General features: G+C 33.6%; 1 protein-coding gene across 14 annotated transcripts in view; it reads left to right on the top strand.

Moving 5' to 3' along the window:
- ptprk (protein tyrosine phosphatase receptor type K) overlaps positions 1-14632 on the top strand; it is a 241830-nt gene that overhangs the window by 204463 nt on the left and 22735 nt on the right. For 2 of the 14 annotated variants that reach the window (XM_088929106.1, XM_088929088.1), the window contains exons 14-17: positions 3762-3897; positions 7588-7617; positions 10493-10653; positions 11618-11653. In XM_088929106.1, coding sequence (XP_088785232.1) covers positions 3762-3897; positions 7588-7617; positions 10493-10653; positions 11618-11653 — 363 coding nt within the window. Of the gene's footprint in view, positions 1-3758; positions 3898-7587; positions 7618-10492; positions 10654-11617; positions 11654-14632 lie in introns of all 14 variants that reach the window. The other 12 variants (XM_088929096.1, XM_088929079.1, XM_088929156.1 and 9 more) reach the window with 7 other exon arrangements.

Here is a 14632-nt window from a genome sequence, read left to right as displayed (position 1 = left end):
AGTCACATGTCGATTGCTTTGCTTTGGCTCTTCTGTCCAGTTCCTCCCATATAAGTTCTATGGGATTGAGGTCTGGAGACTGGGCAGGCCAGGTCATTAGTCTGAGTTGTCCTTCACTTTCCTTCACCAGATTGTTCCTTTTTCGATCTTCATGAGTGCCAGTTTCTTCATATCGTTTGATAATCTTGGCCACAGCAGTTAATGACACTTGCAAAGTTCTTGCAATTTGTCTTGAAGATTGACCTTCATGTCTTAAAGTAATGTCTTTTGTCCTTGCTTAACTGACCAAATTTTGCCATGTTCATTCAGGAATTACAAACTTCTGCCCATGCTCCCTATATTTATAATTATCGTGGACCCTTACCTGTTACCAATAATTGGTGACAAAAGGTTAATGAGGTAACATGCTAGTTAACTGTGAGAACATCTAACAAAGACAATTGTACACTTCTTTTAGTGTTCTTAGTGTTATACACATTTCTGACTTTTAACTAACCTGAGCTTCAGACTGAAATTCATTTGCTTTGGGTTATCAGTTTATTGAAAATTAAAAATTAACATTTTCAGTGCAGTTCACTTAAGATTTACATATCATGTATGTAAATATTAAGTATTTATAGACATGTTTATACAGTTTAAAGCACAGATAATCATGAACAAAATGGTTTCAAGCAGGTGTACTCAAACCTTTGACTGGTACTGTATGTGTTTTCTGAAAGCATAAGAAACTCTGATGTGCTGTAATGCCGAAATGTATGCTGGAGACCCATATGACCAAATTACACCATAAAAGAAATGTTTATTAAATGGTATCTTGCTTCCAACAGTTAATGAATTTGCACTGAAAAGGAAATGACTGTGTATTAAATTTTCCAACACAAAAGATATGTAGGAAAGGCCTAACTCTTTTAGATGTTAAATTTTAATTCTATTGTTTTGTTTTATGTTCACTGTTTGGTTTAATCCTGACAAACCTGTATCTTTGTGCACACTTGAACAAAAAGTGGCCAGTCCCCATTAAGATTTCATTGGTAAAATATTTCTATCAGAAACTGTAAATTAAAGTTTTTGTGTGAAAACTATGTACTTAATTACAAGTTTAATGGAAGGACACATGAATTCCCAAATGTTATTTCATATTTGAACGAGGCTATTTTACATAAACATATCTCCTTACAGCTAATTTATCTTGCTCCTCTCCATTTTGGAGAAATTGATTTATATTATTGCAGGTAAGGAATAGCTGTCCTTTGCTTCCTTTTTCTGATATATATAGATGTTTAGAAGAAGTTGGATTAGAGATTTGAATATTAGCGATGAAGAAATTTCCTTGAGCAACATTAATTTGTCTTCCAAAAACCTGAATCATTAAATAATTCAGCTGAGGTCCCTTCGCACAATGTGTTTTACTCCTTGCAGAGATTCGTATGTATGTCCGTAATCCCTTGTCCCTGATTTATAGGCACCTCTTTAAACATTGAGTGTTTCCAGGTGTGGTTTTAGATTTGGAGACTGGTTTCGTCTGCCAAGTCCACTTTTCTACATAACATCCCATGCTCATACTGTTCATAATGCTTTTGTGGAATGTTTATCCCAGTCTTGATCTTTCACAGCAGCAAGAATGACTCTGGCTGATTGACCTCTGCTAAAAAGCTGATATTTCACTGGGACTGTTGGCATTCCCCTCCCTTGCATCTTTGGTTCCTGACTTTATTAGATTTTATTTATGTGGAGCTTTCTATCATCTGAATAAATGAGGCTGGAGAGGACTGCGGGGCTTTTATTTCACTGTACTTCTGCTAAACCCTGGGTTATCCTGGAAGGGATGGATTTTAAAAGACGGTTGTTGGAGGTTTGATTTTGTGCCTATTTTGTATTATATTGGTTACGTTCCGATTAAATATAATGTCCACAAAAGCATAAATAGGTCATAAGTGAGAGCAGGTCATTCAGTCCATTTACTTTATTTATTTTTTTTAATCCTGGGTATCGCCTTCTACAACATGGCTGGGTATCTTACTCCAGACTTCTTCCATTATATAAATTTGATTTTTGTTCCACTTTTGTCATCTTAGTTTGTGTTTCCCTTTAGGTTGTGGAAATGTCGATTTGCTTGTTTTTGGTCTTCTCTGATGTGTTCTCATGCTCATAGTCAGTGTAGGGTATTTATGTAAGGCCCGAAATCTCTTCTCTGAACTGATATCAGAGGACGAATATGGTTTTTGTCACATAATGACCACAGTTGTACCAGATATTTAAATTAGTTCTTTGTAAAGCATTGTGCATTTGTTTTTAGAATGCTGATTGATTTCACAGAAGGTCCAACACTTTTAACCATATTACACTATTTGTCATTTGTATTGCTTCCCCTTATTGTGTTGGAAATGTAAACGGTGTCAACATACAGTAAGCACATTTTTTTCATAGGTAGCTTCTTCAGTTTCCTGTTTTAAATATGGTTTCTGTTACCTGCGTGTGATTATTTAAACCTGGTCTCCATTAAATTTTTTAAAAAGCCAACAATAGAATTAAAACCCAATATGAATGTTGTAGAAGCAAGAAAATTGCTTCAACTCAGTGCTTTCAAAATATGTATTTTACATTTTTTATTTTTTGGACATTGTATGGAATTATGAATGTATAATTTCAGATGTACTAAAACAATGCAGAGAAAACACAATTTTGTGGGCAGATATTTAAATTTGGTCATTTGTAAAATCTCCCTGAGTAGTAAAAAAACAACTGTCAGCAAACTAAGAAATTTTAAATGATTATGAATGCAGTTTATCTTGGCATCAGGATAACTTCATTTCTATGCATTTCTCATTTTAGTTTTTTTTTAATATACCATGCAATCATAATTCAGTATTGAAATAATATCACTATAGAGGTTACAAAAAGTAGGAATTAGAGCAGAACTTTTAAACCTGTTGAATATGTGAAGCTTTATGAGAAACTTTTAAACTTGTTAAATACCTAGAGCTTTAATGTAATAATGATAATAATGATAATGTTTCTTTATTAGCCCTATACAATTTCTTGCGTTAGGAATTCGTCTTTTTGCATACCCCAGCTTTTCTCCATGAGACACAGACACACAGAAATCTTTATGAGATTTATTCAGCAGTTATACTTGTTTTGAAAATTTATGAAAAGTATTATCTCTTTGTAATGAAAATATACTTTTCACATTCTGGAATTATGTTATTGCATGGCATACGATCAGCATCTGTCCTGAAGCTCTGTGATAATTCATTGCTTTGAGTTGTGAACTTTCACTTTAAAGGGGCTGTATTGTGCTGCTCAATCTACTAGTCATTTAAGATTTTTTTTTTCCAATAGGTTTGTATTTAGACAAACTTGTTAAGATTTCTGTCCAATTATGTTTTTTGTGTGTGTTTTCTTTCGCTTTTAATGTAATTGTGCTATGAAACAGTCATTTGTATTGAGACAATGCATTACTCATTTTGGCAGGTAGCAGCAATGAATTATGATACCCATATTTCATGTGTGATGAACCTAAAAATATGTCTGAGTTAGGGTGCACTCTGCACTGAACATGACATCAATGCAAGACAGCTTATTATGGCTTGTGTATACTAAAAATAACTGCAACTAGTAGAGCTTTCAGTATCTGAAATTAGCTAAGATAAGAACTTTTTGTTACATTTATGCTAATGTGCTTTCACATGAGTGAGAGATCCCTCATGTGGACATAATATGCTTTAATATAGAAATTTCTCCCCCAATTTGTTTAGCAGCAGCTACTGAAGAACCTGAGGTCATCCCAGATCCTGCTAAGCAAACCGACAGAGTGGTGAAAATTGCAGGCATCAGTGCCGGAGTCCTTGTTTTCATTCTTCTGCTTCTTGTTGTCATACTGATTGTCAAGAAGAGGTAAGTTGATCTCAGCAATACAGTAGGTAACACATTCTTTACATTCTTTTGCACACAATCTGCTCAATGGTTTCTGCATTTCACAATGACATTTAAAACAAAATTAGGAAAACATTTTCCTAATAGATTTTTGGAAGTGGTCCTATTAATCTTTTTGCGTTTCACAAATGAGTTTCCGGACTCTGTTCGGATAGATATTTAAACATACAGAACATTATTTCATTCCAATGTTCCTGATTTAACAAGTGCAAACAGTACGCTTGATTCACATTCTAGTTTGTATTATCTGAATTGTTGTAGAACAGTTTTTACAGTGAGCAATGGTTCCATCTTCTGATCAGTGTACAGTATTGCAGGTTTTAAAAAACGAATTATTTGGTATCTTAATTTATTTAAAGTGATGATCATGTAGATGTGTTGAAATACACAAACGTTGTGTATATATATGTAGCAACATCTAATTGTAGAATATTCCCTGTTTCTATGTATTTCTGTATGTACTACATGTATATACATGTATTATATACGGATATCCCTGTACATGTATTACAGGGAACACATTTTAGAATTTATGGTGTATGTAAAGAGCACACAGATACTATGAAATTTTAAGATTGAAAATTAATCATCTCTCACCCTTTCACAATGCTGTTTGGGATAGCTTCTTAAATTATTTTGTACTTCTATTTTGACTTTCTCTGTGCAAAAGGCACAATTGTAAGCCTCTTTGGACTGTTCTGCCTCCCTCAGCATTTGAAACAGTGAGAGCTAATTAATATTCATTACTATTACTCACAGTGACTGTGTTTCTCTTAACACACACCATAAAAGTGAAAGGCATTTCTTGCAAGATGTACTGTATACAAGGGAGTGGGAGAAACAGTGAAAATTAATTAATATTTATTTATTTTGTTATATATGCATAAATGCACAAAAAATGCTTGACATTCTTATACAAAATAGTAGCTGAATATATTGTCTTATATCCAATTGGGAAAAAATACCTGACTTAGTATTTCTCTTTCACAATTATAGCTCAAGGTTGCCAAAATCAAGAAAATTCAAATTATACTATTCAAATTTTTCAGATTTAAAGCTCGTAAATCATGCTCAGCATGTTGTAATACACACGGTTAGGAAGCCAGAAGGGAGTGATAGACATTATTGACAAAAAGGAAAAGCACAGACATCATGAAATATATGTAGAGCTTTACAGCGCTAATTTGTGACTGAACAGAAAGCAAATCAGACAGAGGCATTCTCTGCTGACAAGAAGAAATATTTTCAAATTAATCTTAATTGGCAGAATAGTCTTGGAGACTCCTAGATTGTTCTGCCAATTAGGAATCATTTAAGACTCCTTTTGCTCCTTTGGTAAATGCTACACCTTAATTCCCCTTCTGCATGTCTTTTTGCTTACTTGCATTTTAATGTAGATATCCACATGCAATTCAAAGCCTTCTCTCTTTAATAGTTGTTGCTTATGGTTTGTTTTACCCTTTTTCACTGTGTTCATGTAACCCGTATGGTAATGTTTCTCTGCAATGGTGCAGATTCTTGCTTCACCCAGCATTTATTAATCTTAGATGTTTTCCTGGCTTGCTTTGCATTTTAGACACTGCATTTATGGACACTAATATCAACTGTGGGAATTATATGTTCATTTATTTTCAAAATAAATTGTTGATAACTTAAAACCCGGGTGGTCTTCAGAATCGGGATTTTTAAATACGTAAATATGAAAACAAACACTGAAATCAAAGTTGGCTTTATTGAGCAGATTAAATACCAAGTGGTTTGTATCAGAATGTCGGCTCATTAGTCACTTCTCTCTATTGCCAGCTTGAAAGATATACTCAAGATTTGCTTTCATCATAGTCTTATCCGTCACCCACAGGGGTAAAAGACAAACAATAGGAAGCCTTAAATAAATGCAGTACATTTATGAACTTCACTTTCAGTTTTAAGCAACATTGCAGGCTGGGTGAGCTGTTTTGATTAAGATTATGAAAACACAATTAGGATTGTGAGAATACACACCTCAGGCTGCCCTTGGTTCTGTATTTGTAAGAGAGTCTTAAAGCAATAGAAGCACATAGACATGTGCATACATTTTCTTATCGGTACTGTAAATCTGAAAGAAAATGTAGTGTGTTTTGGGTTATTTGTGTGTGGTGATAAAAGTTTGTGGTAGCTTTACATTGCGGATTAACAGGATTTACTGGCAATATGCAGTACAGGCCTTATTAACACAGACATGCAATGTTGAACACATACATTTTTGTGCATGTTTTAGTTTTGTCCTTACTCAGTCTTTGGTTTGGCTGACAAGACATTTTTCCATCTAATGCATTTCACATAAATCTTTTCCTTAAGTTTTTGTTGAGATTATATAGAGGTATCTTTTCAAATTTTGGATTGTTTCCTAGTTTGCTTTTTTGTCTCTTGGTTACGAAACTTTGGGGGAAATTGGTGGTAATGAGACTTAAGCCAATAATCATGTTGGAATGGATTAAAATTTTGTATTGAATAGAAGTTGATATTTCCTGGAATCAAATACCAAAGGGTTTCTGTGCGTATTAAAAAAAACTGCCTGAAAATGAACAAGAAAAGTGTATTTATAATGGTGTTGGTCATTGTTTTAACATTAGCAAATGATTATAACTGCATTTGGATGATAAAAAATTGCTGTAATGTGTTGGCTACACAAATTCAATTCGATTCTGTGTATCTTTGCTCTCTGTGACGTCTGGTTCCTATCCTTTGATTTATAGCAAGGCATCTGTGAAAAGTAATTAAAGGATATTTTAAGTTTACATAACTTGATTTCTGCTTTGAGAATCTAAGAAAGGTTACAGATAAGAAGAATCCATTCAGACCATCTAGCTTGTTCGTTTACTAGTACCTAATTATGTGGAGGATCGCATGTGAAACTTTGATGATTAGTATGAATTTCATTTTTATACCAGGAGTGTAATACAGGATCTTCCAAGCTTTAAAATGAAATGCTTCGTGTACTAGATATTGCATTTACCTGTTAAGAGCCATTTACGAAGTTCAGAAGCACTCAGAGTATGGCATTTGATTTCTATGGCTTTCACCAGTAGCCATAAACAAGGTACATATGCTAACAATTGTAGAGTACTTTTATAAGATATGTTTAGCTAGATTTTCAAAACCTCAGTTAAAAGACCAATACAACAGCCAATATTTAACTCAGAAAATACTGCATCTTTAAAATGTTTATTATGGTTATTTTTGTTTTCTACTATATGTCTCTTTATTTTTTAAATGCTAAGAATTATATTCGTACCTATCCATGCAACTGTGTATGTCAGGGCCCAAAACTGTCATTATAAAAATAGAATTAAGATTACAAATTGTTTACACAATTACAACCTAATGCATGATAGTAACACTTAATTTTCACCTGCCCTTAAATGACGGAATTGAAATACAACTTGCATGCAACTGTTTCTAGTAATTTGCTGCACAACAGGATTGTAAATTTAGAAGCTTAATTGCACGCAATTCAGGATTAAGAAATGCATGAAGAAATTGAAATGCTTACTAAAACGAAAGAATGCTAAATGGTTATTAACTCACATTTTCTGCTTTGTTGATATAACTGATTCACACTCTGCATTCGTCAATAATTCTTTATTCTGCTGTCTCTGATTTGCTTGCCAGGAGGAGCTACTATTCTTACTCATATTACCTGTAAGTAGAAAACGGGAGCATGTCTCTTTTAAAGTACTGTACGTTATTTTAAAGATGCAGTATCCTTTTTTCAAGTCAAAACACAAATCACTCAGACTAATTGCGTTATACCATTGAACAGATCAAACACTTGTTAGAATAAAATCAGAAATTTTGGTGTTAATGTTTGAAAAAAGAATGCTGCACTTTATTTGCCTGATTGTGTATGTATGCAGGTAAAAGACTCATTTTTTGCTTTCACAAGTCAACATGAGAGTGAATTATACTGGAAGAACGAATTAAACTTAAAACTTAAAAAGACTGCAAGTTCTCTTATGTTTTTCTCAGAATTTTTAGCCTGAATATTGTGATGTTTTTAACCGTTCTTTAGAAATACCTTTCATAAATGCAATAACTGGGTGATTGCAAGTATGCTTGCAGTATATACTGTATACCTTTTCAAACTCGAGCTGTGTCCTCTCCTCCATGCTACTCATTTTAAATATCTCACCACTGTTTCTAAGATTCTGGTTTTCTAAATATCAAAGCGATTTGATAGTGCTTGGGTTCTTTTTAATATACTGTTTATAAAGTAAACATACAGATCATAACCACAGCTTCTCTCTCCATTTTCCTGTTTGTGAGGTGAACTGTAATGGGACTACATGCCAGCTGTAAAGATATTGAATTTAATTTCTAAGAAACAAATTCCCTAGGTACTCCACTTTCCTCCCACTTACCAGAACAGTTGAAAACATCAACATTCATGCCAACTATTCATGCAGTACTACGGTATATGTCTTTATATAGAATAACATTTCGTAATATACATAATATTTCATGAGGCCAGTTGTGTTTTATGAGATGCATTCAAACAATTATTCAGTTCTGAATTGAGAATTGGAAAATGAATCATTCTTGTTGAAACAGACATTCTTATGTATTTTTGGAGTTGACTTCAGTTTCCCCTTCTTTTAGAGCAGCAGTGCAGAGTTCAGGGTTCTGGACTCAGCTGGAAGGCTGGGGGTCCAGGTGCTGAGTCAGGCACTGCTATTGTGCCTTTGAGTGAGGTTATGTACTTACTGTAGATGGCAGTGTCAGTGAAATCAATCAGGAAATAGGGAAAATAAAGAAGAAATTACTTCCACAGTTGAATTAAGGGGAAAGTTTAGAAAAGGAACACAGTGGAATACAGCCAGTAGCAGGACCATGTCCTGAGCAGGACAATAAGGGTCCACAGAGAAGCAAACTGGGGACCCCAGTCAACAAACATTTTTGGGAAGTGGGAGGAAAATGGAGAACCCAGAGAAAACCACCACAAACCTGGGTAGAACATGCAAACTCCACACATGATGCATCTTGGTCCATGTTTGAACCCAAGAGCTGTGAAGAAGCAGTCTGCTACCACACAATGAACATTTATTTCTTTGTCACTTTTCAAATTATGTATAAAATCACACGTGACATACAAAATGTATGAAATTTTATAGAACCAGTACATGCCTTTTAAAATAATGGATTATTGAGGAGATAGCTTCTCAAACTAGAAGGGTTAGTCACTCATTCTAGTTCTAATTCAGTTCTTTGCTAGTATTAAAATATTTGTCAGTGCTTTAAACTGCTTACTTCATCAGTTGAATCTGCCTTACATTACTATTTCTTTCTGATTCTGCTTTTTAATTTTCTGGTAAATTATGAGAGTAGATTGATTTTTAACTGACATTTTATGGGGCCAATATAAAAATTTAAATAATTTAGGAATTTTAAGAAAAAATGTTTCTACTTTAATACAGTAATGCTTCTTTATTGTTAATCTAAATTTCCAGATGGAAAAGCAGAATTTCCTGCATCCAGCAGATAATTGGTTTTGTAATATAGGATGAAATTAAGCTGTTTTGCTTCATTTCCTGTTGAACATCCATCTAGCTGCTTTTTAATGCAGAGAAGAGTATTTTACAATATTTTCACCTCATTATTACGACTATTGGTTGAATACATTTTTATATCCCATGCTGTATTCATGCTCATGTTCTGATATTTATAAAAGTCTTAATACAGAAAAATCCACAAAGTTGATTTAACTTTAAGTGAATTTAAACATCTGTTACAATATCACAGCCCTCCACAGTATTTAGAATGTTGTGCATTTAGACAGAGCCCTGACTAATCTTTGGTAGGAACTGACATGTTGAGGGTAGTGCCTTTTTTCTTAGATTTTTTTTGATTGAGGAAAGTGTTGATTTAGAGTGTTCCATCAAGAGAACTCTACTTATCATGAGACTATTTAGACCCATTACACATTAAAGTGTAATTAGATATGCTGGATGAATAGTTATATCCACTTAAGGACTTTAAAGTCATTAGAGACACATGTTCTCCAAAATACTTCAATTACAAAGGCTAAAAAATAGTCCCGAAACCAATTTATTTTATTAAACTAAATCTATTTACATTATATTTTAAACATCCAGTTGCACAGCATTAAAAGTCCTGCTCCTGAATGTGTTATACAATTTACTTTTTATAAAGTATTAGGTATCTAGTTTCTTTCAGAACTAGCTTCATCTGAGTGAATGGGAACAGCAGCATTGTTACAGGAAATGAGGCCTTGTGGTTTTGAAGTTAGGATTGAGCAAACAAAAGAGTTTGCTTTCAAAGCAGGTTATTATGTGAGCCCTTGAGGCTAAATGTACTGCTGAAATTACAGCTGTCTCTTAGCAAAATCAAAGTTCATACATGTGTGTGTGATATTGTTTGATATCAGTTGGTTTTTATAGCTGGTGTGAAATAGTTTACTAAACATAAAAAAGAATAATTTTATTTTCTTTAATTGATTGCGAAGTGTATGTGAAAGTGTGTCACAACATTGTACTGAATCTGCTTTTATAAATTGTAGGAAACTTGCCAAGAAGAGAAAGGATGCCATTGGCAACACACGCCAGGAGATGACACATATGGTCAATGCGATGGACAGGAGTTATGCTGACCAGAGTACGCTTCATGCAGAGGATCCCTTGTCTGTCACCTTCATGGACTCACATAACTTCAGCAATAGGTGTAAGTATCAGGAAAGCTCAAATACATAATACACTTGACATTAGATACTTGTGAGAAAGCATACTGTGGTGTATTCGTACCAAACAGTGGGCAGACACTCAGCCTCAAGAGACATGTTCTTAATGCAAGTGCCTTAAGTAGAGGTTTTAACTTGCAGTTGGGTATTTCCCCCCATTATATATGGATAATGTTTCAGATGATTTAATTACAGTCTATAGTGTATTATGATGTTGTCACGTGAAGTACTGTTTATATATGAGAACTATCAAAGGAGTCAAAGAAAAAAAAGGTGTAATTCTGTGAAATGTGTTTCTGCAAGAATTAATTAGTTCTTATCCATAATGTGTTCAACAGAAATTAGTCTTTGTTCAGTGTAAAACAATAAATATTCAATTGCTATGCTTTGTCATATTACTGTTTTGTCTATGCTTCTTTGGAAATCAGTAGTTGTCTGGTAAAGTAATGTTATGAGTGTGCAGGTTATGGGACTGTAAAACTAAGCACTTTGGAACATATATCACAAACCCACACAATGCATCTTGAACGAAAGACAGCTGAAAGATTTCACAGAATTCAAACCTTAAATACTAGAAGATAGAAATCACATGATTCTGCCTAGTTCCTTTGGTTTGTTGACAGTTTTTTAAGCCATTTCTCATTCATTTCATAATCATAGTTTACAGCAATGGAAGCCAATTAGATCATTGAGATGATGCATAGAAATATAGCAAGATGTATAAATGTTGAATTACATATTGTAAATAAAGTAGAATGAAACTTAGATATTGGTAATATGTTCTGAGTAGTTGCTTCAGGATGTAAAAGTAACAGTTTTTGTCATTTTCCTGTGAAAACTCCTTATCTGTCTTTAGTGCTAGAAAATTGGCTTTTTTTCCCCGAACCTCTCTAGCGTGTGCTTGACAGAAGGTAAACTGCTTTCTTCATGAGCTTTATTTTCCCACAGTGCCCAATGATCCACTTGTGCCGACTGCTGTGCTAGGTGAGGACCTAGTCCTTTGTCATCAGTCCCCGCATGGCTTGTGTTTGGTTGTGTGCAAGTTCGTTCCACAAAATGTCACTTTGTTGCAGTAGTAGAGAGAATGGGGTGGAAGAGCTGTGTTTTCTGCATAGAGGTATTTTCACACCATAATGTGAACAAACTGACTGTACTATTTTCAGAGAGAAATTTTAATTTTATTCCAAAAGTATTCATAATAGGATATTCCAGATCTCTTTTTCCAAAACTGGAGCACTGTCATTTCCCCTGTAAGACAGTGACCAGAGACTTTTGGAACAGATCCAAGTGAATTTTGCTATTAGACTGAAACCCTTTAAATGCATCTAGGCCAGAAACATATTGAAAACAGACACGTTGAAAACTGAGATTTACTTTCATTTACATTTTCAAATTTCTGTTGGAAATATATTTTTTAATTGAAGTAGTTTAAAATAAAAATTCACAGCAATTTTCACAGAGATAAAATGTGAGCTGTATTATATTATGAAAGAAAGGTAGTTATATTTTCAAGTAGGTTTAGTGTGTTCTATTTTTCTACTTTTACAATTTTTTTATTTTAAAAATGTGTTAAAAGTCCAAGATCTTAATGTTTTTAAACATGTATTTAGTCAGTTAGTCTCTGTGAACAGCCACTTACAGAACTGAAAAGAAGCATATAAGAATGTTTACAAACCAGATAAGATATGACCCATTTAGATTTTTAGTGGCTGATCTGAGAATCTGAGAATCTCATCCAGTGATTGGAGAAACCTGTTTAAACAACATGGCTAGGCAGCTTGTTCAATACACCCACATTTATTTTCATAAAGATTTACCTCCTGTTCCAAGTTTTAAATTCATTTCCCTGTAGTTTCCACTTGTATCATCTCGTTCCTATTTCAGTGTTGATTTTAAAGAAGCTCATTGGGTTTGAGGATATTGAATAATTGAATCGTATCTCCTCATAGTATTCTCATTTTAGGACTCTGAGTTTTTTTATGTTTTAAGGAATGTATAAAACTCCTTTGAGAATGCAGCAACTCTTCTCTGGATTGATTCCAACACAGCAATATCTTGTGTGCCATGATGACCAAAACATTACACAGTATGAATGACTAATAGAATTCTGCTGCTTATTTGCATATCAGCTTATTTACACATCATATTTACGTTTTTGTTAATTTCTACATGAAGAATAAGGTATTGATATAATGGAGTTAAAAGACTCTCAGGGGCTACATTTTTTGTAGAATATTCTTATACATATTATTATGGTAATTTGTAAATTGAATTTCGTAGGAGTAATTAAGATGTAATATATCTGTATAGTGAGTACAGACATCTGAAGAAAAATGTATGAAAAAGGTACATTTTTAACCTTTTGCAATAATTTTAACTTGGTAAAAGGATTAGATTTAAACTTCTTAGTCTACGTTTTTTGGACTCATCATGAAACTGAAGTGTAGGAAGAGCTTCATTCAATTAGTGCAAAGTGTAGGTTTACAACTATTGATTTTGGCAGTCAAGCAATGTAACTGCAAAACACTAGGAAAATAAAAAAAGTGTGGTGCCCTCATTTTAATTTTACAAACTGTTGTGAATTTCAGAACTGTGTTACATCTGTCTTTGTTATGGTATAAATGTAAATGCAATGAAACAAGAGGTTGATTCTTTAAAGTTTTGTTCATTTTAAAATACATGTACAGCACTCGCACGTTTCATTTAAATGTTAAGTAATTGCCATTATCTGCTAATCCATCTCATAATCATTCTTAGTAACAGTAAAAGGAATGTAAAGTATCTTAACTTCTGCCTACAATTGTTCTGTTTCCTTTGCTGCGTCGTTTGTAAAAGTGCCGATAACTGGTAAGTCTGCTTTATAGACATAAATTAATCCTTGTTTTGTTTTTGTTCTTTTAATGTCTGGGAAATAGCTGCATAGTGCTTAACATTGCAATTTCACTTTCTGTTCCAGAAACTGACTTTGCGAGTTAAATGAGGGATAAGTGGTCCTGTTATAACTAATAGATAATCTATTTTGTGTTCAGCTGCACGAAAAATCTTCCTTACGTCTTGGATTTCATATGCATGTGTAATTAAACATTTTTTTATGGATTTCATGAATCCATTCAGCCATGGGTCACTTGGGCATAGGAGTGCATTGTTCACTCTTTCCTGTAGTAAATGCCATTTAGTAATCAGTGGTGATGTTGGTGTGTGCCAGATGGCCACATTCCTTATCAAATTCTGATATGATATGCATCAGAAAGTACAGCCACTTAGTAAAGAAAGGAAACTATAAACTGCATGACTCATGGAGATAACACAGTTTTCTGTAGGCCAAAATGATGAGGAGGCTTAAGTTCTTAAATGACTCAAATGTATTCCATCTTCCAGTCTTTCAGTGTTTTGTTGAGGAGAACTGTACTTGAAGAGCATTTTTTTAGATAAGACATTAAAGGCCCCATATGTTTCTTATTAGATAGGTATTGTAGCTCGTCTAGGATAATCACTGTTCTTATTCCAACCTAAGAAATGAGTCTGTTCAGAGAAAACTACTCTTGGCAAGATGTTTTGTGTCTTTGTCTTTAAAGCAATAAAGACACACAATGACGACATTCCTTTGCTTCAGGTGTAAGTGTCAGTATTTTTGTGATGACTCAGCCAATGTCCTCTTTGTAGTGTTGGCTAGAGTTACATCTGCTAAATAAAGGCTGCTTCCTGCAAGAAATCTGATTACTTGAGTAGTTTTATCTCATTCAGTTCTTAATTATGCAAGTACTATACACTTTATTTAAAGTAAATTCTAAAACTTTAGAATGTGTTCTTTACTAATAATGTAAAACAGCTTTAGAATTGTTTTTACTTATTACTGGTAAACATGAAATTCTTATTAGTGTCTATCACTTCTCTTCAGTTCTGAGATTACGAAGTGGAATTTAATCTTAGGTGTTTATTTCAAGGGAAGAACTCCTTAGATTA

Source organism: Atractosteus spatula, chromosome 2 (genome assembly GCF_055471065.1).
Source record: "Atractosteus spatula isolate fAtrSpa1 chromosome 2, fAtrSpa1.hap1, whole genome shotgun sequence".
Classification (NCBI taxonomy): Eukaryota; Metazoa; Chordata; class Actinopteri; order Semionotiformes; family Lepisosteidae; genus Atractosteus; species Atractosteus spatula.
The sequence above is the reverse complement of the archived record's forward strand: the minus strand, read 5'-3'. Positions and strand labels throughout refer to the sequence as shown.